The 24,607-nt window shown below is 35.6% G+C and overlaps 1 protein-coding gene and 1 non-coding gene across 4 annotated transcripts in view; one reads left to right on the top strand and one right to left on the bottom strand.

The window, feature by feature from the left end:
• Positions 1-301: 301 nt before the first annotated feature.
• The window catches only part of Hnrnpll (heterogeneous nuclear ribonucleoprotein L like), a 37,267-nt gene continuing 12,961 nt past the window's right edge, over positions 302-24,607 (bottom strand). For 2 of the 3 annotated variants that reach the window (XM_090337124.1, XM_090337122.1), the window contains 11 exons: positions 24,121-24,358; positions 22,569-22,654; positions 19,556-19,652; positions 19,398-19,470; positions 14,942-15,013; positions 9,016-9,233; positions 5,670-5,791; positions 4,260-4,461; positions 3,105-3,162; positions 2,713-2,811; positions 302-1,298 (listed from right to left, as the gene is read on the bottom strand). In XM_090337124.1, the coding sequence (XP_090193250.1) occupies positions 1,243-1,298; positions 2,713-2,811; positions 3,105-3,162; positions 4,260-4,461; positions 5,670-5,791; positions 9,016-9,233; positions 14,942-15,013; positions 19,398-19,470; positions 19,556-19,652; positions 22,569-22,654; positions 24,121-24,351 (1,314 nt within the window). In that variant the 5' untranslated portion in view covers positions 24,352-24,358 and the 3' untranslated portion in view covers positions 302-1,242. The remainder of the gene's footprint in view (positions 1,299-2,712; positions 2,812-3,104; positions 3,163-4,259; positions 4,462-5,669; positions 5,792-9,015; positions 9,234-14,941; positions 15,014-19,397; positions 19,471-19,555; positions 19,653-22,568; positions 22,655-24,120; positions 24,359-24,607) is intronic. The other variant, XM_090337123.1, reaches the window with a different exon arrangement.
• LOC150060855 (small nucleolar RNA SNORD88) lies at positions 12,529-12,618 on the top strand. The gene has a single exon (XR_016536317.1). It is a non-coding gene; the product is annotated as a small nucleolar RNA SNORD88 (small nucleolar RNA).

Raw genomic sequence — 24,607 nt, 5'->3', positions numbered from 1 at the left:
AATAAATAAATAGAAATAAAGCCTTTATATGACCTGAATTGAACTTGAAATTTGTTTAAAAGTCTCTCGATACTACACACTGCTATTGCTAACTTTGGACTTGCCAGTTATTCTAGCTAGATCAAACAAATTCCTTCCTCTTTTAAAGAGGAAAAGAAAATGTTGCATCATTTATTACTGAAAAGCTGTGAATTTTATAATAAATGTGCTTATTGTCTTCTAATATACTTAGTTTTTAAATCTCATTTGTCTGTGTACGATTATGTAAAAAGAAAAGAAAGAAACAGACATGGTGGGAGAATATTTAATAAATGGTATTGAGACAAATAACTACCCATTTTGATTAAAAATAAAATTAGATCCTTAAATCTTGTACCAGATAGAAAAATACATATATTATGCTGGATCAAAGAGTAAAAAAGAAAATGTAAATAACCAAAATTCTACACATAATTTTGGGGGCTTATGAGTTCTGCAAAAGCTACCTATGGATCTTAGATTATCATATAGAAGAGTTAATTATAACCGCTACTAAAATTTCAAAGCCAGATATATTTTCAAGATTAGGTCGACATGCAACAAATAAAGATAAACACATTAACTCATCATTATAACTTTATAAAATCTCCAAACTGGAACTACAAACAGAAGCATGTCAATACAAATGGACAATGACTTAAAAAAAATACACCAATTTAAATAAGTTTGAGTGCATACTGTACAAGTGTTTCTATTAGCCTTTCAAAAATATAAAATCAGCTAAATCTATAGATCTTAAGTCAGCATGTTCAATGTTATTCTCAAACTTGATTTAAATAATAAATACAAGTTATTAATGCAACATACTTCAACATCTAAACATATGGTAGGAATTCTATATTAAAATGCAATACCTTCAGCTGCATTAATCTCACACAATGGAAAAATACTTGCAGATAATTAGCATTAAGAATGTAAATATATTTTACTGTGGAGGAAAAATTATAGTAATACAGTTAGAATTATATATGTGCATAATCTACAATGAAACTGTAGATAGTCTACATTATATTCTATCTTAAAATGAAAACAATATTTAAGTTTACAACCAATTTACTTGAGGCAAAATGTTTATTACAGAACAGGATCTTAAAGTAAGCAAGGCAACAATAATTAGATCAACCATTTTAGATTTTCTTTAATTAAGTGTAGCTTTAAAACTGTAATAAAGATGAACATAAATTCTAACATGCTCTTCTCTTCTTATAAATGGGATGATGTAGAAAAGCAAAGCTTCAACGTATAGGGATTGGAGCCATCTGTAAAAATTTAAAAAAAAAGTCAATACTTCATTTCACTTCAAACTTTCAAGATCACTTCGGACTGGCAGAGGAAATTATGTCATTATTTTACAGTTTTAGAAATAAAAATTCAAAGGAGAATTTATCTGTACCAGAAGGGGAAGACTAACTGCTACTTTACTAGAAGGTATGCTTCATCAAACACTGCTACATTACTACTGTTGAAAGCTTTAAAAGAGATTCAGTGAATTCATCATTACAAATTAAAAACAAACAAATATGATTAAGTAGCGAAGTCCACTTTGCAAAAAATACTGCACATCAGGGCTGGGAGCATGTCCCAGTGGTAGAGAGCTTGCCTCGGATGCATGAGACCTAGGTTCAATTCCTCAGTACCACACATACAGAAAAAGCCAGAAGTGGTACTATGGCTCAATGGTAGAGCACTAGCCTTGAAAAATGCCCAAGAACAGTGCTCAGGCCCTGTATCTAAGCCCCATGACTAGCAAAACAAAAACAAAACAAAAACATTACTGCACATATTATATTTATATAAAAGCCAGTTAAATGACAAGAAGAGGGGCAAATTACAAATATATATCTATGATTCCCAAAAGACTGTTTGGTTTTTGCAGGCTGGCAATCTAACCCAAAAGTCTCACATGTAAACTACCAACTAAGCCACAACCCCAGCCCAAATGTTTGCTATTTTAAGCCATTAAATTTTATCATAAATATACATCAGTAGGTAATAATGGAATTCTATACCTGTTTGTTTCCTCTGTATTAAAAAATGTTGGACACCAGGTTCCAGTAGCTCACACCTGTAATCCAAGCTACTCAGGATTACTAGCTGAGATCTGAGAACCATGGTTCGAAGTGCCCTCTCGCCCTCTCTTCTCCAGCTCCCTCCATCCTACCCCCCACTCCTCTCACCAGTTCTGAGGCTTAAACTCAGACTCAGGACCTGGACAATGTCCTTAAGACACTTTGTGCTCAAGGCTAGCACTCTGCCACTTGCGCCACAGAACCATTTCCAGCTTTTTCTGAGTACTTGGTACCAAGGATTTGAACCCAGGGCTTCATGCATGCTAGGCAAGCACTCTACCAGTAGGTTACACTCCTGGCCCACTGTGACTCTTATCTCCATATAATCACTAGAAAACTGGAAATAGCTCTGTGGATCAAAGTGGTAGAGTAGCCTTGAGCAAAAAAAAAAAAAGCTCAGGGATAGTGTCCAGGCCCTGAGTTAATGGCTCACAAAAAAAAAATCTTGGGCAAGTAAATGTAGCTTGGCAGCAGAGCATATACATAACATGTGCAAGGCTAATGTTCTATATTCCCCCCCTCAAAAAACTCTTATTATCTCATGTTTCTGAAGATAATTCCTACTGAATAATTATGAGACACTCAGAAAAAGTATTATACTTACTTGGGACTCGTATCTGGTAGTGATTAAGTGCTGTAAGAGCTTCTACTGCATCAGTTTTACATTCCCATTCTAATAGCCCGGAAAGTGTTTTGGCAGAGGCTAAAATAAAACATAAGCCCAATTGTTATTTGCTTATCCTATTTATTTTATTTTATTTTATTTTTGCCAGTCCTCGGCCTTTAACTCAGGGCCTGAGCACTGTCCTTGGGCTTTCTCAAGGCTAGAGCCCTACCACTTGAATCACAGCACCACTTCTGGCTCTGGCTTTTTTCTATACACGTGATACAGAAGAATTGAACCCGAGTCTTCGTGCATGCTAGGCAAGCACTCTACCACTAGGCCAAACTCTCAGCCCCACCAGAAAAATTTTTAAAGAGAAAATGTTCACTTACGTTTTGCATCAAACACTTTATATTTGATAAATGTAAGAACTTCATGGTCATTACACAACTGTCAAAGAAAAGCAAAACTTCATTAAAAATATGCCCCCCCCCAAATAAACCACCTTCTCTTTTCTGAGTACAAATAAGGCACCTTCTCTTTTCTGAGTACGGAATCAATTAAATGCACTGTATGTATTTTCAGGTTTGTATAAATTTCTCTGAGAAAGAAATTTTTTTATATTTTTATTGTAATTAATAAAAGGGTTACATGGTATTTGCCAGATAGAAGGTGCATTAATTCACATACATTGATACCCTTTCACATGTCTTGGTACCCATTACCCTCCCCCCCACCCCACCCCTTGAGAAAGAAAATTTTATAATGAAAAGTATATATGTAAATACGTTCATGCTTTACAATAAAAACACAGATTTGTGCATTAAAATATATATTCTAAAGGCCTGAGTATTTAGTAACTAAGGCTCTGAAGCATCCCTGTATATGGAATATGACAAAGACGGATATAGTTTTGTTGTTATTGTTGTTGCTGTTTTTAGGTCTGTTGTGGGGCTTGAACTCTGGGTCTGGACACTGTCCCTGAGCTCTTCAGCTTACAGCCAAATCCTGGAGCCACAGCCCCACTTCCCTTTTTCTAGAGAATAACTGGAGATATGAGTCTCACTGTCTTTAGTGCCCAGTCCGGCTTTGAACCTCAATCCTGAGATTTCAGCCTCCTGAGTAGCTAGGATTAGGCGTGAGCCACTGTGCCCAGCTAGATGGATAAAGTTTAGTGTGAGGCTTAAGATCATGGTAAAAGTAAGTTTCTGAAAACAGAAGTAAAGGTATCTCATTATTATTCCAACTCTCAGAAGGACCAAGCCACAAACCAACAGAGACTTAGTAAAGAACATAGTCCAGAAAATTTAACAGTGAAATAATAAAAGTGGCAAATAAACAAAATAGTAGTAATATCAAAAGTATAATAAGTGCCAAATGTGGTAGCACATGCCTATAATCCCAAAACTTTGGGAATGGAGACAGGATTGAAAGTTTAAAGCCAGTAGGTTACACCCACACATACACATACAAAACAAACACAGGTACTCAAAAGATACAAATCTTAAAACAGTAAACATCAACATTCCACAGATTTCAGCACCTACCTTGGTGAAAGTCTCTTCTGTGACACACAGTGGAACATTATAGTAATGCAGCACACACGAGGGTGGTTGGATTATATTCTTAGATGCTTGGCCAGCACTTGTAAAGCGATTATTTTTACTCATGGCAAAATCTTTGTAGCTACTTGTACCATCCTCTAGCTCAAATATTTGACTTGGAACAACTGAATGTTGTTTAGACACACTGAAAATTGGAAAGGAAAAACATTTACAATATACTTTGTTAGGTAAAAAACAACAGATAACATAAAAATGCTTACATGGATCTTAACAAAACAAGGTACATGGGCTATTTAAATAAAGCAAACTAGACTGAAGGTGTGGCCTAGTGGTAGAGTGCTTACCTATCAGGCATAAAGCCCTGGGTTCAATTCCTCAGTACCACAAAAAAAAAAAAAAAAAAAAGCAAAAAATAAATATACGCTGTCCATGAGGAATGAGGAATGTTTCCAGTATCTCTCCATGGATATAAAAAAAGACCTTATATAAGTGGCATACAATTTTCATACAACCTATGTGTGACCTCTTATGTTCTTTTTTTTGGGGGGGTGGGGGGCAGTCCTGGGGCTTGAACTCAGGGCCTGAACACTATCCTTGGGCTTTTTCCTCAAGGCTAGCACTCTACCACTTGAGCCACAGCACCACTTCCAGCTTTTTCTATGTATGTGGTACTAAGGAATCAAACCCAGGTCTTCGTGCACGCTAGGCACTCTACCACTAGGCCAAACTCCCAGCCCCGACCTCTCATGTTCTTTAAACCATATCTAAATTGTAACGTGTAATGCTATGTAAATGCTATAGAAGTAGTTATTATATTAAGAAAATAACAGCAAGAAGAAAGTATGTACAAATGGGGACAAAAACATGAGAAGGGGTAGCAATGTTGTTAAGTAATGCACCTTCTGTCTTGTGAATATAATGTAACTCTTCTATTAATTATAATAAAATATATTTAAAAAAAGAAAATATGTACATATTTGGTAAAAGTATGTACACTTAACTTTTTTTTTTCTCAAGTCTTGCACTCTACCCTTGAACCACGGCTCCACTTCTGGCTTTTTTGGTGGTTAATTGCACGTAAGAGTCTAATGGGCTTTCCTGCTCAGAGCTCATCATCCTGAGTAGCTAGGATTTCATCATGAGCCACTAGCACTCAGCTCATGTTAGAAAACATTTAAAATAAATATTTGCCTATTTTAAAATGCTGTTGTAGAATCACAGAAGTAAAACCTAAGTATATGTAGACAGATTCTGAACTGCACTAGCTCTAAAACTTTATAATGTCAAAACTACTGCTGCCTGTTTCAAATTCTTGTTATTGAAAACTATTCTAAAATTGAATGTCTCTAATAAAAAGACAAATATTTTAAAATAATCACTTAAGATAATTACCAAACATTAAGTCTTTTCCCAAATAATTTAACATTATTAAGATGTGTAACAGCTCTTTCTACAGCATACTCATCACCCATTTCTACCAGTGCTGTGCCAGGAATGGTCTTCATAAATTTTACCTGTTAACACAAAATCCCAAAAAAAAAGAGACCACTTAATTACCTTCCATAGAAACAAATTTCTAAAAGACAATATGATTTAAGTGGTTAAAGTCAAATACAGAAGATCACCCAGATTCTGCCATGAATAAGATACTTATCAAAATTAATGAAGTTTTTTTTTTAAAAAAAAAGGATTATAATTATATTCTGTGCCCACTGAAGATGAGCACTGGCTTATCCTGGCTTTTTTGTTTGTTCACCACATAATTTGGAGACTATTTAAGATACTAGCTAAATAGGGACAATGACCTAACTTTTTTCACTATCCATTCATTCAATAAATATTTAAGTATCTAATATGTTTTGATAAACACTGTGCCAAGTACTGGAGATTTAGTGGTAAACATAATCTCCCTGAATCTTATATTCTAATACATGGTCAAAATTTTTTAAGTAAATAAATAATAACTTCAAACTGATTGGAGGGTTCTGTTAAGACAAGATGCTCTAATAAATAGCACAAAATAACATTGAGGCAACATGGTCAGTAGGGGAAGTATAATATATGGGCAATCTAAAAATAAGTAATAAGTTTCATGGCATCTTAGGCAATGGTAATAGTTTTCCCCTCAAACTATTTTAAATATAAAATGATACTGTAAAAATTGAATGAGATAACTGGTTAAATCATTCAGACTTGTCCTTGAAAAGTCCTCAGTACCACAACTAACATGATACCTGAAACCAACTACCTTCTTACATGTCAATCTCAAAAGAATACCAAAAACATAAGACAAATCTTTATTGCAATCATTTCAATTTCTTATTGTAATAGGATATCTAAGTATTTTAGACCATACATACATATATACATACATACACTAAAACTTAGTAGTACCAGAATTTTGAACTACACTTGAAATCATTTTATCTTCAAGAGCAAAATAACTTAATTAGTAATATCCAACAAATCTAATAGTGAACCAATATACAATAATATATGTAATTCTTATATTGAAATCTCCCCTAAAAGGTTAGGAAAAATTAACTCTCTTAATAGATAAGTATCATATTACTTTAAAAATAAGGGACATATATTTAGATTTTTAGATGTACCTCTACATCTTTATTATATATAATACATAATATTTTATACATATATCTATAGATACATGTCTATCTCTAAGATAGCTATAAAGGTAGATCTATATCTTTATTATATATAATATGTATTTTTATTATGTATTTGAAATGATTAAACACAGGGTAATAGTGAAACAGATTAGAATTAGCCAAAATACAATAACATTCAGAAAAACAAGTTGGGTTTTTTGTGGTTTGATTTTTGGAACCTCTACGAGGCTTGAACTCAGGGCCCTGCACTCTCTCTTGGCTTTTTCACTGAAGGGTAGCCTAGTACTAAAGCCAACCCTCCACTTGCAGCTTTTTGCTGATTAACTTAAGACATACAAGTCTCATGAATTTTTCTGCCCAGGATGGCTTTGAACTTGATTCTCAGATTTCAGCTAGGATTACAGCTGAAAACTTAGGTTTTATTAGAAAAACAAAAATTATTTTGGGTTTCTAAATCATCTGAAACAATAACATAAAAGAAAAATCTGATGAAGATATGGATCAAACTGCCTAAGTCTGATGATTATACAAAGAGAAAAGAGATGCTATGTAATGAAAAGTTAAAATATACATTAAAGCCTATTAATTACCAGAAATTCAGTAGTTCTAAGATAAATACCTATGTCTGTTGATCTATTTAATCCAATGCTGCTAAATCAATCACATGTACTCCCAGCCAGTATCTAAGAAAAACTATTCCAGCTGTTATCCTCAGACCAAATTGTGAATAGTTTCTTTTCTTCTTCTTTTTAATTTTTTAATGGGTTGTGGGGCTTGAACTCTGGGCCTCGGTGGTGTCCCTGAGCTCTTGAGCTCAAGGCTAGCACCCTATCTCTGGGTCTGGACGTTGTCCCTGAGCTCTTCAGCTCAAGGCTACTACCCTACCCCTTGAGCCACAGCACTACTTCCGATTTTCTGGTGGTTAATTGAAGATAAGTGTCTCATAGACTTTAGTGCCCAAGCTGGCTTTGAACCACGATCTTCAGATCTCAGCCTCCTAAGTATCTAGGATTACAGGCGTGAGCCACCTCACCTGTCTCTTTTCTTCTTCTTTAACACAATTAAATCATTTCAGAATTCATAAAAGCTGTTTCTAGTTCAAGAAGACTTTAGAATTCATAAACTAAGAAGAGCTCCAACTTTCCAAGCCATGTTTCCCCTTCCATATACTAGGGACTCACATACTTGTATTCTGTTTTTAATCACTGTGATAAAGAATATTTAAATTTAAAACAAGAGAAAGTAACATTACTAAAGTATTGACATTCTACCTAAGTATATCAGTTTCAAACACTGACTGAGCTAACAACAACAAAAAAAGCACATTGTTCCTCAGATGTTACTTACAGCAATTAGAAGACAAGTGTGCAAAGCCGTAAACGTTTCCCCAAATTCACAACTTCTGGCCAAGCTATGAGGCATGTTTATATACATGTGTGGGCGCGTGTATAATATGTGTGTCTGCGTGTATAACTCAATGAAAGAGTAATTTCTAATATCCTATAGCTCAAAATGCTAAATAAATCTGTTCAAAGTAACAAAAAATACAGATGTTCCTCAAATTATGATAATCTCACTGTTAAGTAAAAAAATGCATATAAATACACATAACTTTACAGCTTAGCAACACAGTACAGTCACAAGTATCAGCTATTTACCATGGCAATCCTCTCACTCAGAATTACAAAGCTTACTATTTCCCAGTAATAGTATGCTTATCACTTGAGCATGGGGAAAGTTCAAAATTTTAAATGCAAAGTATAATTTCTAGTGACTGTACATTGCTTTTACACCATCATAAAGTTGAAAAATCATGTCAAACCAAAATTGTCTGTATAGGCTTTATGCCTATAATATACAGCAGTTGGTTAAACTACTACCTTGGGCTCTGCTTTACAATGGGTTATCTTAAAATATTTTTATCACAATCAATACTGATCCTTTATCAAAAGTATAAGCTCTGAAATTCAAGTATATTAGATTTGTAGTTTATGTAGATCACAATACTGAAAGAAACCGGATATTACCAATTCAAGAAAATGTGTATTTGTATCCTTTTCTGAATTATTAATAGATATTCTAGCAAAATAAACTTAAATGAACCTTACCTTTTCAATATTTCCATATAAGCAGAATAAGTTGAAGACTCTTGAACAATTCATTTTTAGTTGATGTAATCCACTAACCATGACAACTGAACCAGAGGGATTTCCTCCATGCATATAAGAGGAAGATGCTTGTGGTAATGGATATGCAACAAGCTCAGGTGTATCTCGAGAACCCATTCTGTAGCGACTCGGTAAAGGCAACAATGGGCTATGGGATCCTACGAAAATGACAAAAGTAAGTAAATAAATAAATAATAAAAGTACATGTACATACTTCCATTTGTAAATACTCTGGTAGGTTAATTTCAACACACATAAAAATTTATTTTTTTCCCCAGTGTAGGAGATTGAGGCAAACATTCTACCAACTAATCCTCTAACCCTAATCTTCCCAAACAAAAATTAGACTTATTATTAGCTATCTTGATGTACAGACAAACCCTTCAAGTATATGAATATTTAAGCATAAACTAGAGAAAATAAAATCAGTATTTTATTTATTTGCAGACACAACATACTGTACCTACATACACCAAGCTAAAAGTTTTGATTGATTTTAGTGCCGGTCCTGGGGCTTGAACTCAGCTAGGTCTCGGCATTGTCTCCAAGTTTTCATGCTTAAGACCAATGCTCTGCCACTAGAACCACAACTTCACTTCTAGATTTTTTGGTGGCTAATTGGAGATGAGAGTCTCACAGACTTCTAATTGTGATCCTCAGCCTCCTAGCTGAGATAGATGTGAGCTACCAATGCCCAGCTAAAAAGATTTTTAAAAACAATAGGTGAACAAAAAAAGTACATAAGATTATAGAGCTGCAAGGGAGGAGCCAATGAAACATGATGGGCAATTATTCTGTAATGTTACTACACATAAATATTACCTCAAATTAAAAAAAAAACTGCCAGTGTTCTTTATAAGAGTAATATACAATAAAAATCTAGGAAGCTATTTTTATGCAGATAGAACGCAACTTTTGTTTCACAAAAAGTATCTCCTTGAATATACTATAATGTACTCAGGTTAGTATTCATCTTCTAACTGAAGAAAACTAAAGCCTAATTAAATATGCCCCACCTACAACATAGCTATCTTATTATCTACAATCTCCATTTTTTGAGATATCAAAAAATTAGCAAGAAATGCTTCAATATCTACAACTATTCTCTCTCATATACTCAGACACACATAGACACACAGACATGGACACACACACACACACACACACACAGGCCCTTCAAATTGGGACTCCTCATTAACAATCTCAAATTGGGACTCCTCATTAACAATCAACTTGCTAACTTTAAAGTAGTTCTAAACAACCTCATCTGATTTTCCCTTCTTTGACTTGGGGGCTGGGGAGTGTATGCAGGGTCTGGAGCATACCTCCTACTGCTTGAACTGAGGGACTGAGTGCTTGTCCCTGAGCTTCTGTGCTCAAGACTACCACTCTACCACACTTGAGCTACAGATTCATCTCCAGTTTTTTGGTAGTTAACTGGAGGTAAGAGTCTCAGACTTTCCTGCCTATGCTGGCTTCGAACCATGATCCTCACATCTCACTCTCCTAAGTAGCTAGGATTGAAGGCAGGAGCCACTGGCATCCAGCCTATCGAGGACATTTTTAATCTTAATTTTTCTTCAAGTTTTTAACTTGAAAAGAAAAAAGAGCATGGGAGAGAAAATAAGTGTAGAAAACTGTGATACTAAAAATAGGCACAGGACATCTTTACAACATTACAAGGTAGAAGTTTAGAAACTTCTAACGGCTTACAAATCATAGGTGCTCCTGAGTTTATGAATACTGAAGCATAACCTAGGATGCATGCAAATGTCTTCTTGATGTACAATCAATCAAAAACAACAAAAAAATTAAAACCCAAGTCCATTCCTCTTTTTCAAAGAAAGAATGTAGCATTACTGACTTTCATTTTTATATAGGACTAAGGGATAGCTATGATCTACTAAGTGAATGTCTAAAACTACTAAATTTTAGTATTCATTACATGCTATCAGGGATTATGGTGAATTCCAGTTATCAATATTTTATTATAGACTCTGTTTATAATAACACAGCACTACTACTATTGAGCATGTACCAACAACAAAATTTCTGTGATTGGAAGCCGGGCAGTGGCTCATGCCTGTAATACTATCTACTCAGGAGGCTGAAATCTGAGGATCGAGGTTCAGAGCCAGCCGGGGCACTAAAGAATATGAGACTGTTATCTCCAATTAATCACTAGAAAATAGGAGATGGGGCTGTGGTTCAAGGGGTAGGGCGGTAGCCTTGAGCTGAAGAGCCCAGGGACAGCACCCAGGCCCAGAGTTCAAGCCCCATGACCCACAAACAAAAAAAACAACAAAAAAAAATTTCTGCAATCATGGAGGAATATTTATCAATACATCATTCATTTTAATGCTCTTCTGTGTATTTTAAGATGTTGGGGATGGTACCCAGGGCCTTCCATATGCTAAGCAAGCATTCTAACACTGAGCTACATCCAAGCTTGTAACTGTTCTTCTTGTTGACAACTGGTAGTTCACAAAACAATATAGCTTATGGTGATTAAACTAGTAATCATACATATTTTGACTTCTAATTTAAACTGTTTTACATCTCCCAAAGTTCAAACACCATAATTTTAATCCCTATTGTAAAAGTACATCTTCATATTATACTGCCTTCCAAACCCTACCATTTGTTTACATGCAGTAATGACACACACAATAATCACATGGGAAGTCGAAAGACCTGTAGTATACTCACAGTACGCTCACTCTGCTCAAGTTGTCTAAGGTACAAAACCCTATGTAATAACCACTCAGTGCAAAGGAATGCTTGTAATTAGAACCTTGACTATCAAGATTAAATCACAATGTATATCATAGTTTAGTATATAACTTGTCACCTAAACTGTTTAAGAAAAATTAGAAGTCTGAAAATTTTCTGTCCTATTGCTTCTGTTGCAGTGAAAGACTTGATGCTTAAAAGAAAATAATGCTTCGTATTAGCAAATCTATTTGCCTAAGGAAATACTATATAGAGGGCATTACTAACATTTTGAAAGCATTTCCTACATTTCAAACCTAAAAATATTTGGTCTAAGAATCATACTCAAATATGGTAGTAATGAATATATTAACTTTTCTTGCCCTCAAAGCAAATAAATCTGTATTATTTTGTCAATGTTCAACATATAAGCCTCTACTAGTTCACCTCATAGGGCTGAGCTTACTCAAACAAGAAGATTTAGCTGGGTGTCAGTGGCTCAGTCCTGTAATCCCAGCTACTCAGGAGGCTTAAGAACTGAGGATCATGGTTTGAAGCAAGCCAGTGCAGGGAAGTTCTGGAGACTCTTATCTCCAATAAACTTCCAAAAAGTAGTGCTGTAGCTCAAGTGATAGGCACTAGTCTTGAGCAAAAGAGGCTCAGGGAGAGAGCCCGGCCCTGAGTACAAGCTCCAAGAAGGAGCACACTCAAAAAAAAATTTTTTTAAGAATTATGACAATTAGGCCCTATGATGTCCAGCATTGGGCTCTGATAGCAGGATAAGAACATCATGCCTCCTGGGACCTTTGATACCCAGGTGCGGAGGGGCCCTGGCTGGGGGGGTGGGGCGCAAAAGAATTTTAACAATTAGAATAGATTGTATGCTGCTATAATAAAGCAACAAATAAATTTAATCTAATGGAAACTATGGATCTTGACTATTCATAGTTTCTTCCATTTCCTCTTTCTTTCAGACCAAAACATAGGTAAAGCTGCCCACAGTATAACTCCAAAATACAAATAAAGCTGTTTTGCCTAACTGCTGCTCTTGTGATCTGCAAAATTTATGAAAAGGCTCAAGATCACTACTTCATGTATCTTTCTACTTCTTCATCTTATTTCTCCATCTTTTTATTCATATTCTCTCTTCTCTTATACCCCATTTATGCTTACTTCCCTAGGAAGTAAAAATAAATCAAACCTTAGAGTTCAATACCTTAATGAACACAGCCCAGAATGGATATCCCTCTGCTACACAATCCACCACCTTTTCCCCTTTGCAGGACTATACAGAACTGCAATGCCATCCTGAAGAATTTTGTACTTTATATAACCTTACATACTACTCCCCTAGGCAATAAATTAAGACATGAAACGGGGGCCGGGAGTTTTGCCTAGTGGTTAAAGTGCTTGCCTAGCATGCATGAAGACCAGGGTTCGATTCCTCAGTACCACATACATAGAAAAAAGCCGGAAGTGGTGCTGAGGCTCAAGTGGTTGAGCTCTAGCCTTGAGAAAATCCAAGGACAGTGCTCGGGCCCTGAGCTTAAGCCCAGGACTGGCAAAAAAAAAAAAGACATGAAACGGTCAAAGAATTCCACAATAGGTTTTTTAAAAGTAAAAAGTTCTTATAGGGCATTTAGTATTATTCTATTTACCCAATAAAATGTGTTTTGCAAAGGTTCTCAAACCTAAAAACCAATGTTTCAGCACTAGCCCTACTTCTTTGTCCATTTATTCTGTCAAAGATTTTTCTAGGGGCCGGGAGTTTGGCCTAGTGGTTAAAGTGCTTGCCTAGCATGCATGAAGACCCGGGTTCGATTCCTTGGTACCACATACATAGAAAAAAGCCGGAAGTGGTGCTGAGGCTCAAGTGGTAGAGCTCTGGCCTTGAGAAAGTCCAAGGACAGTGCTCAGGCCCTGAGCTCAAGCCCAGGACTGGCAAAAAAAAAAAAAGATTTTTCTAGCCTTCTTTGACAAAACATTTAACCAGTTTTTAGCACTTAATTGTCCCTGACTTATTTAACTACTATGTTTGTAACCTCTCATCATGCAAAGTACAATAGGTTCCAAATAGTTTCTTTACTACAAGACCAAAACAACACAACAACCTATTTAAAATTCACTTTTAGAGTAACAACTAAGAAAAATAATCAAGAAATACAATAAAACAAGACTGCGCCTAGCCTATTGTTTCGATATTAGAGATCTTTTCAACTCCTTTGCTATATACACTAGCAGGATACCTTGAACAAGTACTTCAGATGCACATACAAGAAATAAAATTTTTAGATGTTTAAAAAAAAATACTAGGGAATAAGCCAAAACTTAATTAAGAAGGGCTGTAAGTTAAATATGGAAGAAACTTTAGGATAATAGACAACACCAGCAGCTCTGTGACAATAAATCAGAGTTCAATATAGTAAGTTCTATTTTTCTACCACTTCTAATAGTATTATTTCTCAATCTTGAAACAAAAAATAGGTGGGTAACTTCCCCCAAAAAGTGTTTAATTATAGCCAGCTAAAAACATCAATTTTCAGCATTTACTTATAAGAACAATAATCTGATGCCTAACTCCGAGAATGATTACTTTAGGTTTTGTAATCTTAATGTATTAATATTGCAAACAGTAAAAGCCAAGAAGCCGTAAAAGTAAAATTAAACACAAATGAATTAACCAAAGCCAAAGTATCAACTGTAGAAAAGTCAAAGCAAAAATATTTATCCTTTTGAACAAATACCGCATTCTTTCTGCCTTTATTACTCAAAATTCCTGTTTGCTTACAATTGCTGAATGAAAATAAACTTACTGACTGAACAATACTCCTTTTTGTTCATCTTATAGACCAGAGCCCTTTACAAATCCAAACCAAACCAAACAAAATGTAACAGCAAAAAAATTTCAATTCCCTTCAATAGCTCTGTTTATCAAGAATTATTTGATATATCTGTGTCCTGAAAAAAAACAAAAACAAAAACAAAAAAAAAACAATTTTAGACACCTGAATACATTATTAAGGGACTGATAACATATAAACCACAACAGGTAAGTGGGAAAAATGCAGACAAGAAATAATGCCATTCTACATCACAAATACAAAAATTCTAATAGTTCATCTATACTACTTTCCTTCTGCCTTGACAAACTTACCATAGCCATCATGTCTAAACGAAGAAGGGTGTTCTCCCAAAATGGCTTGTCTCTGGCGACCCTTTCCTCTATCTGACACAAAAGTAGAAACATGGTTTTAACAATTTTGACTCAAATACTTAAGCAGAGTTCTCACATGGGAAGCACCCATTCAAAACATCCATTATACTTCATAAAAGAAATAGGACTCCTGTTAGCTTTAAACATCCATTCATGTCCAATTTAAATACAAACACCAAAAGTTTAAGAAAATAATTCTATCTAACAAATTCCACTTAACTTGAAAATATCTTTTTGGCAAATGTCAGATACAATCACACTTTCAAAATTAAGAGAATACTTTGCAGAAAGTGAATGTACACAATGCTAGAGTTTGACACTGTACAGAAGTTTTTACCAATACATGTCTTTAAAACAAGCTTTTAAGTGCAGTACTTTTGAAAGACAGTACCTGAATCATACTATTAGCTTCAACAGCAACACATTTTCAAAGTGGGCTTCTTTCAAGAAGTTTCAGCATAAGCCAACAACAACCTGTATTACATGGTTTCACAATCAGTAAACACAGAGTACTTTATATGTATATACACATATCACAAACACCTACTGACTTGAGAGCTGAAATTTAGCACATCACTGGCTCATATTATGTCGTAGACAGGTCATTGTCTACAGACCTTAACATCAGGCAGAACTATGACCAACCCCTAACGTTTAAATATGCCAAGATAAATATGCTAACCAAGGGGGCTACATTATTGGATGAGAATACTACAATACTCTAAAGGTAATTTTATATTCTAGCTATATTTTCAGGAAAGACGTGCCAATTTTCCCAAGTCTTGAGATACCAGTAATAGGTTTCTAAAGTATCATTTCCTATGTTGGTTAGTAATTTTTTTAAAGAATATAAAATATTATTTAAAGTTTGTTGATCAAATTACAGTGCCCAATAAGATTGTGTGTGTGTGTGTGTGTGTGTGTGTGTGTGTGTGTGTGAAGATTCTGGTCATCTGGTCTTTGAAAATTCAGAGGGAGTATTTCTGTAACTCCTTAGTCACCTAAACAAATGAGGTTTATGGGAGATGAGAAATACCTTTAACTTTCACTTCAGCCTAGAAAAGTATAGTTTTAATTACTCATTTTAAGTATCTAAAACGACTAAGGAGATCATCTAGTTCAACTTCCATTCAATGTAAAAACTCTTCATCACCCTTACTATCTAGTCTCTACATACCCAATACTAGGAACAAGAAACAACTTCCCTTACATTTTCAGACACCCTAATTTTTTTTGGGGGGGGGGAGGTGTCAGTCATGGGGCTTGATCTCTGGCCCTGGGTGCTGTCCCTCAGCTCTTCAACTCAAGTCTACCACCCTACCCCTTGAGCCATAGCACCACTTCTGGTTTTCGAGTGGTTAACTGGGGATAAGTCTCACGGTCTTTAATGCCCAGGATGGCTTTGAACTGTGATCCTCACATCTCAGCCTTCTGAGTAGCTAGGATTACAGGCATGAGCCACCACACACGGCCATATACCCTAAAATTTAAGAATATGTTGATAATTATAGAAACTAATCCTCTACCCACATTACAATGCTGGAGCTTCCTACACTTAGTATCTGAAACTCTTCCAAATACTTTGTAAGTTAATATGATCCTTCCCTCACTTTCCCAAAGTCATTGCATCTCAAGCTTATGCCATTCCTTTTTTTCTTACATGGCATTCAATATCTCTCATCATTTAAGTATCAGTCCTCTTGAATCAATTCATTCTGCTAATCACTTCTGTTACTATTCCTCTGCTTTAGCACAAGCTACCAAACATTGAATACTTATCTATTTCTAGAAATCTTAAAAAACTAAAACCACAACGTCATAGTTCAATTATACTAACACAGTGCTATAAAGTAACTATGTTGGGAATCAATTGATTCTAATTTAACCACTAACTTGCTGTATAGACACAAAAACACAATCTTTATTCATAAAGTGAAGAGCAGATTTCCAAGGTATCTTTTAGCCACTCACTCTCATTACTATTAATTTTTTATATAAAGCAGTCACTACCTAACATACGGTCACATAAGAGAAGTAAACAGAAAATGAACACTGAATATATTCAACTGTAAACAGTGGTTTGTAAGCTTTGAAATTTGCTCAAAAAATATATATAATAACTATATAATATATATAATATTTAACTTTTGTTTAACATATTTGAAAGGTTCCTTGGAGATAAAGTAAGGATTCTTCACAGTAAAATATAACTAGGTCTATGAGACTTTTGAAAATGAAATTCTGCTTTTTAAATGGGCCCTATTTTTCTCACAGAAAAAGATATATGAAGGTTTTATTTGGGCACAGCAGTCAATTTTAATTATCACCCTGACTTCAAGTTAAGATCACTTCAGAAATAAAAATATAAACTGCTAGTCTTGGCAGAAAATTATCTTTAAGAGTAGAAATAACTATTTTGCTTCCTTTAATTATATTATTTAACAACCTACTTGCCCATTTCTAAACAGATTTCACTAGAACTGTATGAAAAACTAAATGTCTAGCTTTGTGTAACATTCAGAACTTTATAAATACATGTTAACATTTAAGAACTATTAATGTTTTAAGACAAATGCAACCAAAACTCTACTTTAAATGAATGAACAAAACCCCAAACAAGTGTTTAAAAAAACTGACAGAAGTGAGAGATTTCTCATCAACCACTTGTCCTGTTATTGTTCGAGTGCTAAGGTTTTGTTTTCTAATAATGGATTCAACTGTACAATGCCTAGGCTAAACAAGTTGCCATTAAGTTGCTGGGGTCTAGCCAAAGTTGTATTACAAAACAAAATTATTTATAGCATTAGGCTAATGACAAGATGACTTTCTCAAAGTTGAGTTAAAGAAGCAAATCATCCTAAAGTCATAAATGTTTGAACATGCAAAGATCAACACATTTTATTATCTTTCTTTTGATGGAGTATTCTCACTAGATTAACTATGACCCAAAATACTATAGATGTCACAAATTATTTTTCTAGTTGAATTTACCTACTCAATTTTTCCAATATGGGTCCAAAGACTGATATTGTAGTTAAGATGTAGCCAATACTGCAGCCCCCTTGTTTTTACAAGATGCGCATTTTAATTTGTATATTCCAGAATTGCCACACAGTTATTTGAACAATTTTTATCACTCAAATCTATGCTGATGAAATTTAGCATTTATAGGATTATGTGATAGTGCACCTCAAATAAAATGCTTAATTTCAGATTTATCATATTTAAATATATTCTATCATGAACAAACATGTTACTTTCACCTATATTTAAAATACCAAGTTTTCTAGTTATACAAACATTAATAACCTTAATTACAGAAAGTGACAACTTATAAACAGCCACTTTACAAAAATCAAACCACACAAAAAACACCATTTACATATAATACATTTTTTTCCAATGCTAGAATTTCTGCTCAAGGTTCGTAATTGAGAGAAAAAAAAAGTAAATATAAGTGCATCAAAAATGCACCTTCTTTTTTGAGGGGAAGATGTTGCTGAAAATCAAACAGTCTTGTGCATGCTAAGCACACTCTACCACTGAGCTATACTCCCAGCCAAGTGTACATCTTTCTAATCCACGTATCTTTACTATTTGTGTGGATTGATTAATCATGGGCAATTCCCAAGACCTCTAAATAAATAAACTGACCTTGGTTATTTTCCAATTAACAATTTGACTCTACTGAAAACAGTTACAGTAATGGGCATTAACATTGTAAATAAAGTCTAGTTTCCGTTAGTGAAGACTTAAATTCTATAGCTGAAACTGTAAGGGAAATCAGACCAATATATACATACATATATAAATGGGCACAGTCTATCATGGTGTTCATCCCATGCAAGTCTGAAGTACTGTTAAGTGTCCTCCTCTGAAAACGTGGGGTGGTGGTGCATGCAGTATGCAGTCAAGGTGAATTGCAAGTCTGAGTTTTGCAGAGGGCTTTTTGCTGATGCCGATGTTGTGCATGATGAAGTGTAGAGTCAGCCTGCTGGAGTCCTCTATCCTTCTTAATGCCTTGTCCAGCTTGGGGGGAAAGTCCTTTCCATGGAGAAGCAGTGTGCAAGTTTGCAGTTTGTAAGGAATAGTCTGAAATCAGTTTCCTCTCCTCCAAAGAGAGAGAGCTGCTTGGAGAAATGCAAGTCCTTGAACTGCGCTCGTGCCTGTATGTTTGGGCACCTTGTTGAACTAAATATAAATAGCTCAATACATACCAGTAGGGGGCACTAATGTTCGAGGTTATTTCCAGCATACAGGGCCTTTTGTAATAAAAGCATTTACCAACAAGATTTTCATTTGAATTAACTAGTCCATCTCAGAAAAAAGAAACCTAAATGCTTGTAAAACTCTCTCAGCCAATGTAAGTACATTTTCAAATGTACAAAATACCTACCTCGTCTTCCTAAATATGGTTTAGTGTAGTCCCAACTGTCATTGTCATTCCTAATAACATTTAGACGAGTTGGCTGTTAAAATTGAAAATAAAGTAAGTTCAAATTATATAGTCAAAGCATAAATATTTAATAAAGCATTGAAAAAAAAAGTATTTACCCTTGCATATTCAATTTTTAGTGTGCAACATCCAGCATATATATCTGCTCCATTGAGTGCCGCCTTAGCTTTCTGAGCACAAAGGACGGATTCAAACATAAAAGCTCTATTAAGGAAATATAGTTTAAAGTATCCAATGTTTAAGGAGTATCAATGGGTGAGAAGTAATGCACTCACTATCTGGCAAATGTAACTAGAACTCCTCTATTCATTACCCCAATCCCCCCATTTTAAAATTTCAAAGGACTAAAAATAAAAATCTTTTACTTCTGGAAATGTTTTCTTACATAAAATTTTATATATATACATTCATTTTTATTTGTGGTGGTAGTAGTACTACAAATGTGTGAATTCAAGACCCTTTTTTGCTAGGCAGGTGCTCTTCCACTTGAGCCATGCCACTGTCTTTTTGGCTTTCATTCTTTTTGAAAAGTCTTCTATTTATGCCCATAGCTGGTCTGGTCTACAATCCCTCTCCCTCTCCTCCTGACTGAATGACAGGGGCATGCTACCTTTCCCACTTTGTTATTAAGACTGAGTTTTTATTAACTTTTTGCTCAGGTTGGCTTTTGCTCAGGTTGGCCCGGAGCCTTCCAGTCTTCACTATCCCAACTAACTAGAAATATAGGCATGAAATACTACATCAGTTGAAGAATTTATATTTAAGATTAAGGGTATAAAAGAAAGCATCATAGAGTCAAACTGCCTACAGTCAATCCTTCTAAGTCATCAGAAGTAAATAACAAAAAAAAAAAACCTAAGCAATTCAAAACAAACACTTGATTTTTTATATATTACTTCTGAAATGGCATTGTATTACATAATCACTTCACAATCTCAATTTTATAGTTTTTTAATCACTATCAAAATTTTGTTTTTTAAATGACTTCAAGGCCAAGTGCAGTGCCTCACACATATAATCTCATGTAATTACAGCTACTCAAGAGGTGGGGAAAAAAAAAAAAAAATTACCAAGACCTGGGCCAGGAGTTTGGCCTACTGGTAGAGTGCTTGCCTACCATGCACAAAGACCGGAGTTCAATTCCTCAGTACTATATACATAGAAAAAAGCCGGAAGTGGTGCTGAGGTTCAAGTGGTAGAGCTCTAGCCTTGAGAAAGTCCAAGGACAGGGCTCATGCCCTGAGGTCAAGTCTAGGACTGGCAAAAAAAAATAAAAAAAAATAAAAAAAATTACCAAGATCTCACCTCTGTCAACAATGTCAGGCAGTGGTGATGTCATCTGTGATTCCTAGCTACTAAAAAAAGGCCTAAGTAGAAGGCTGGCAATCCAGGCCCATCCTGGACAAAAAACAGAAGACCTTATCTGAAAAATAACCTAAAGTAAAAAGGGCCGGAAGCATGGCTTAAATGGTAGAACACTTGCCTAACAAGCGGAACATCCAGGTTAAAAAAAAACCCAGAGTCAAAGCTGGGTGAGGTAGCTCACGCCTATAATCCTAGCTACTCAGGAGGCTGAGATGTGAGAATGACGGTTCAAAGCCAGCCCAAGCACTAGAGCACTAAAGACCGTAAGAAACCAGAAATGGCACTGTGGCTCAAGGGGTAAGGTGCCTTGGGATGAAGAGCTCAGAGTTCAAGCCCCACAATCGCCAAAAAGAAAAAAAAAACAGAACCACTTCAATCTAAAAAAAAAAAAAAAAGAGGGGTGGGAGGGGGCTGGGAATTTGGCCTAGTGGTAGAGTGCTTGCCTAGCATGCAGAAAGAGTTCTACTCCTTGGTACCACATACAAAAAGTCGGAAGTGGTGCAGTGGCTCAAGTGATAGAGCTCTAGCTTTGAGAAAGTCCAAGGAGAGTGCTCAGGCCCTGAGTTCAAGCTCCATTGGGAGTGTGGCCTAGTGGCAGAGTGCTCACCTAGTAGCAGAGTGCTCACCTAGTATGTGAAGCGCACGGTTCCATTCCTCGGGACCACATACACAGAAAAAGCTGGAAGTGGTGCTGTGGCTCAAGTGGTAGAGCACTAGCCTTGAGAGAGCTCAGGGACAGTGCTTAGGCTCAGCCCCAGGTCTGGCTAAAAAAAACCTATCATACACACACACACACACACACACACACACACACACACACACACGTATGTACATAAGATATATATCTATATATACATTAGATATATATGCATATATAAACATTATACATAGGTATATGATTTTGTAACTTGCTCTTTTTATCCAACATATAACAAATTTAACATAGATTTAAAAAACAGATCTTATATTAGTGACCATTAGAAGGTCCAATAAAGAAAGGTAAGAAGGCTGGAAATGTGGCTTAGTGGTAGAGCTTGCCTAGTGTGCATAATGCCCTGGGTTCAATTCCTCAGTACCACAGAAACAGAAAAAGCCAGAAATGGCACTGTGGTTCAAGTAGTAAGTAGAGCACTAGACTTGAGCAAAAGCAGCTCAGGGGCAGTGCTAAGGTCCTGAGTTCAAGCCCTAAGACTGGCAAAAAGAAAAGGTAAAAAAGATTCTATTGTGAAGCTAAAGTTGTGCTAATTTTAAATTATTTCAAGAAAAGTCAGAGGTCATTTGTGTTAAATCATAAAAATGTACATGTGATGGTGCTGGAAGTTGGGCCTAGTGGTAGAGTGTTTGCCAAGCATTCAAGAAGACCCAGGTTCAATTCTTCAATACCACATGCATAAAAAAGCCAGAAGTAGTGCTGTGACTCAAGCGGTAGAGATTTAGCCCTGAGAAAGCCCAAGGACAGTGCTCAGGCCCTGAGTTCAAGCCAAGACTGGCAAAAAAAAAAAAAAAAAAAAAAAAAAAGAGCATATGTGTATATGTTATCAAATAGTGTCACTCACAATGTATAGGATGAGGTATGGGGCTGTTGCATTATACCGAGTTATTCTTTAATAACATCTTCAAATCTAAGCTAAGTAGAATGTAGAGTGCAGAACCGTCAACATTGCTTGTCTAGAAATAGCTAAGTAAAAAGCTAAATGTAAGTTACACAGCATTCATAGACCTAACAAATTTACAAATAAAGGATATTCAACCATTGCCTGTATCCCATTTCTCTTGAATATAACAATGCGTTGTACTTTTCCAACCGGGTTGCATACAGTATACAACACATCCTAGAAGGAAAAAACAGAATTTTTCATTTAGAACATTAAACCTACACTTCATTTGACAATGTTCAAGACATTCAATTATTTACTAATTAAAACTTTTTTTTTTAATCTGTGTTATTGAGGATCAAACCCTTAGGACTTCACACATGTTAGGCTGGCAGTCTATTGCTGAATTGTGCTACTCTCAAGCTAAAAAGTTAGTTTTTAAAACTTTCAATATATCTCAGTTCTTTCCTAATACAACATTAGATAAGTTCCAATGAAACATCTGAAAAGCACTTTAAGAAAAAAAATTCTAGTCATATAACTTTTTGAAAGTACAAAGCAGTGGGAAATTTTAAGTAAATAAATGAGTTTTAAATAAGCTATGCCATGAGCTGGGCATTGATCGCTCAGGTCTGTAATTCTATTGACTCAGGAGACTGAGATTTGAGGATCAAAGTTCAAAGCCATCCATGACCCTAACTACTACTGCCCCCCCCCACTCCCACAAAGGAAAAAAAGCCAAAAGTGGAGCTGTGGTTCAAGTGGTAAAGCTTTAATCTTGAGCACAAAAGCCTCAGAAATAGCACCCAGACCCTAAGTTCAAACCCCAAGACCCAAACCAAAAAACACATAATTTTAAAAATTAGACTATGATATGCACATCTTAATGCACTATTGGGGCACTATCATTACTTAATTGATGCTTACAGTCTGGTATATTAATGAATGACGTTTCTGAACTATTTCCAACAAGTTTATTTATAACTCCTTATCAGAAAAAAGATAATTCCTTCTTTTTTTTGGTGGGTCATGGGGCTTGCACTCCAGTATGCACTGTCCCTGAGCTCTTCAGCTCAAGGCTACTGCCCTACCCTGAGCCAAGCCCCACTTCCCGTTTTCTAGAGGTTAATTGGAGCTAAGAGTCTCAGGTCTTTTTGTTCGGGGATGGATTTGAACCTTGATCCTCAGATCTCGGCCTCCTGAGTAGCTAGGATTATAGGCATGAGCCACCACTCCTGGCTCCCAGGATAATTTTTTAAAATTCTAATAAGCCTACTTAATGACTTCCTTTTTTGTTGTTTTATTTTAGTGTTCATGATTTCTTGTTCATTAAACTTGATAGTCAAAATTAAGATTTTTAATAATTTGCCGGGCACAGTGGCTCACGCCTGTAATCCTAGCTACTCAGGAGGCTGAGATGAGAGGATTGAGTTTCAAAGCCAGTCCAGGCTCAAAAGGACCTGAGACTCTTATGTCCAATTAACCACTAGAAAACCAGAAGTAGCACTGTAGCTCAAGAGGTAGTGCAGCAGCTTTGAGCTGAAGAGCTCAGGGACATCGCTGAGGCCCAGAGTTCAAGCCTCACAACCTACCAAAAAATAAAAAGGTTTTTAATAATTTTAAAATTATTTAAAAACAGTTGGCAGATTAAGAAAAACCAAGTTGGCCACTCTGTACATAGTTTGTCATAATAAAATACGTACCACTGTGATTGGATAAAGAGGATTCTGGATTGACAACAGGAGAACTTTGTTGCCTCCTGATGGATCATCAGTATTTCCTGGCCGAGTAATCCTTTTACTTGTAGAGTAGTTGAAAAAAGCCTGTTGACCAGCAATGTACACCGGCTCTTCTGCAGCAAATGTCACACATTCTTTGGCACTATCTATGTTTTCAAATTCCACTAGAGCTTGTCGTTTAAATGGCATCATCATGACATAACTGAAAAGGGAATATCCAAACATAACAAGTTAAATTAACATTACTTATTCTCAAACAAGTAAAAGCAGACTTCAATTAAAAAAAAAACAATGTGTCAAGGGCCGGGAGTTTGGCCTAGTGGTTAAAGTGCTTGCCTAGCATGCACGAAGACCCGGGTTCGATTCCTTGGTACCACATATATAGAAAAAGCCAGAAGTGGTGCTGAGGCTCAAGTGGTAGAGTTCTAGCCTTGAAAAAGTCCAAGGACAG

This window comes from Megascapheus bottae, chromosome 7 (genome assembly GCF_031878675.1).
Source record: "Megascapheus bottae isolate mThoBot1 chromosome 7, mThoBot2.hap1, whole genome shotgun sequence".
In the NCBI taxonomy this organism is placed as follows: domain Eukaryota; kingdom Metazoa; phylum Chordata; class Mammalia; order Rodentia; family Geomyidae; genus Megascapheus; species Megascapheus bottae.
This window is presented reverse-complemented; position numbering and strand designations above follow the sequence as displayed.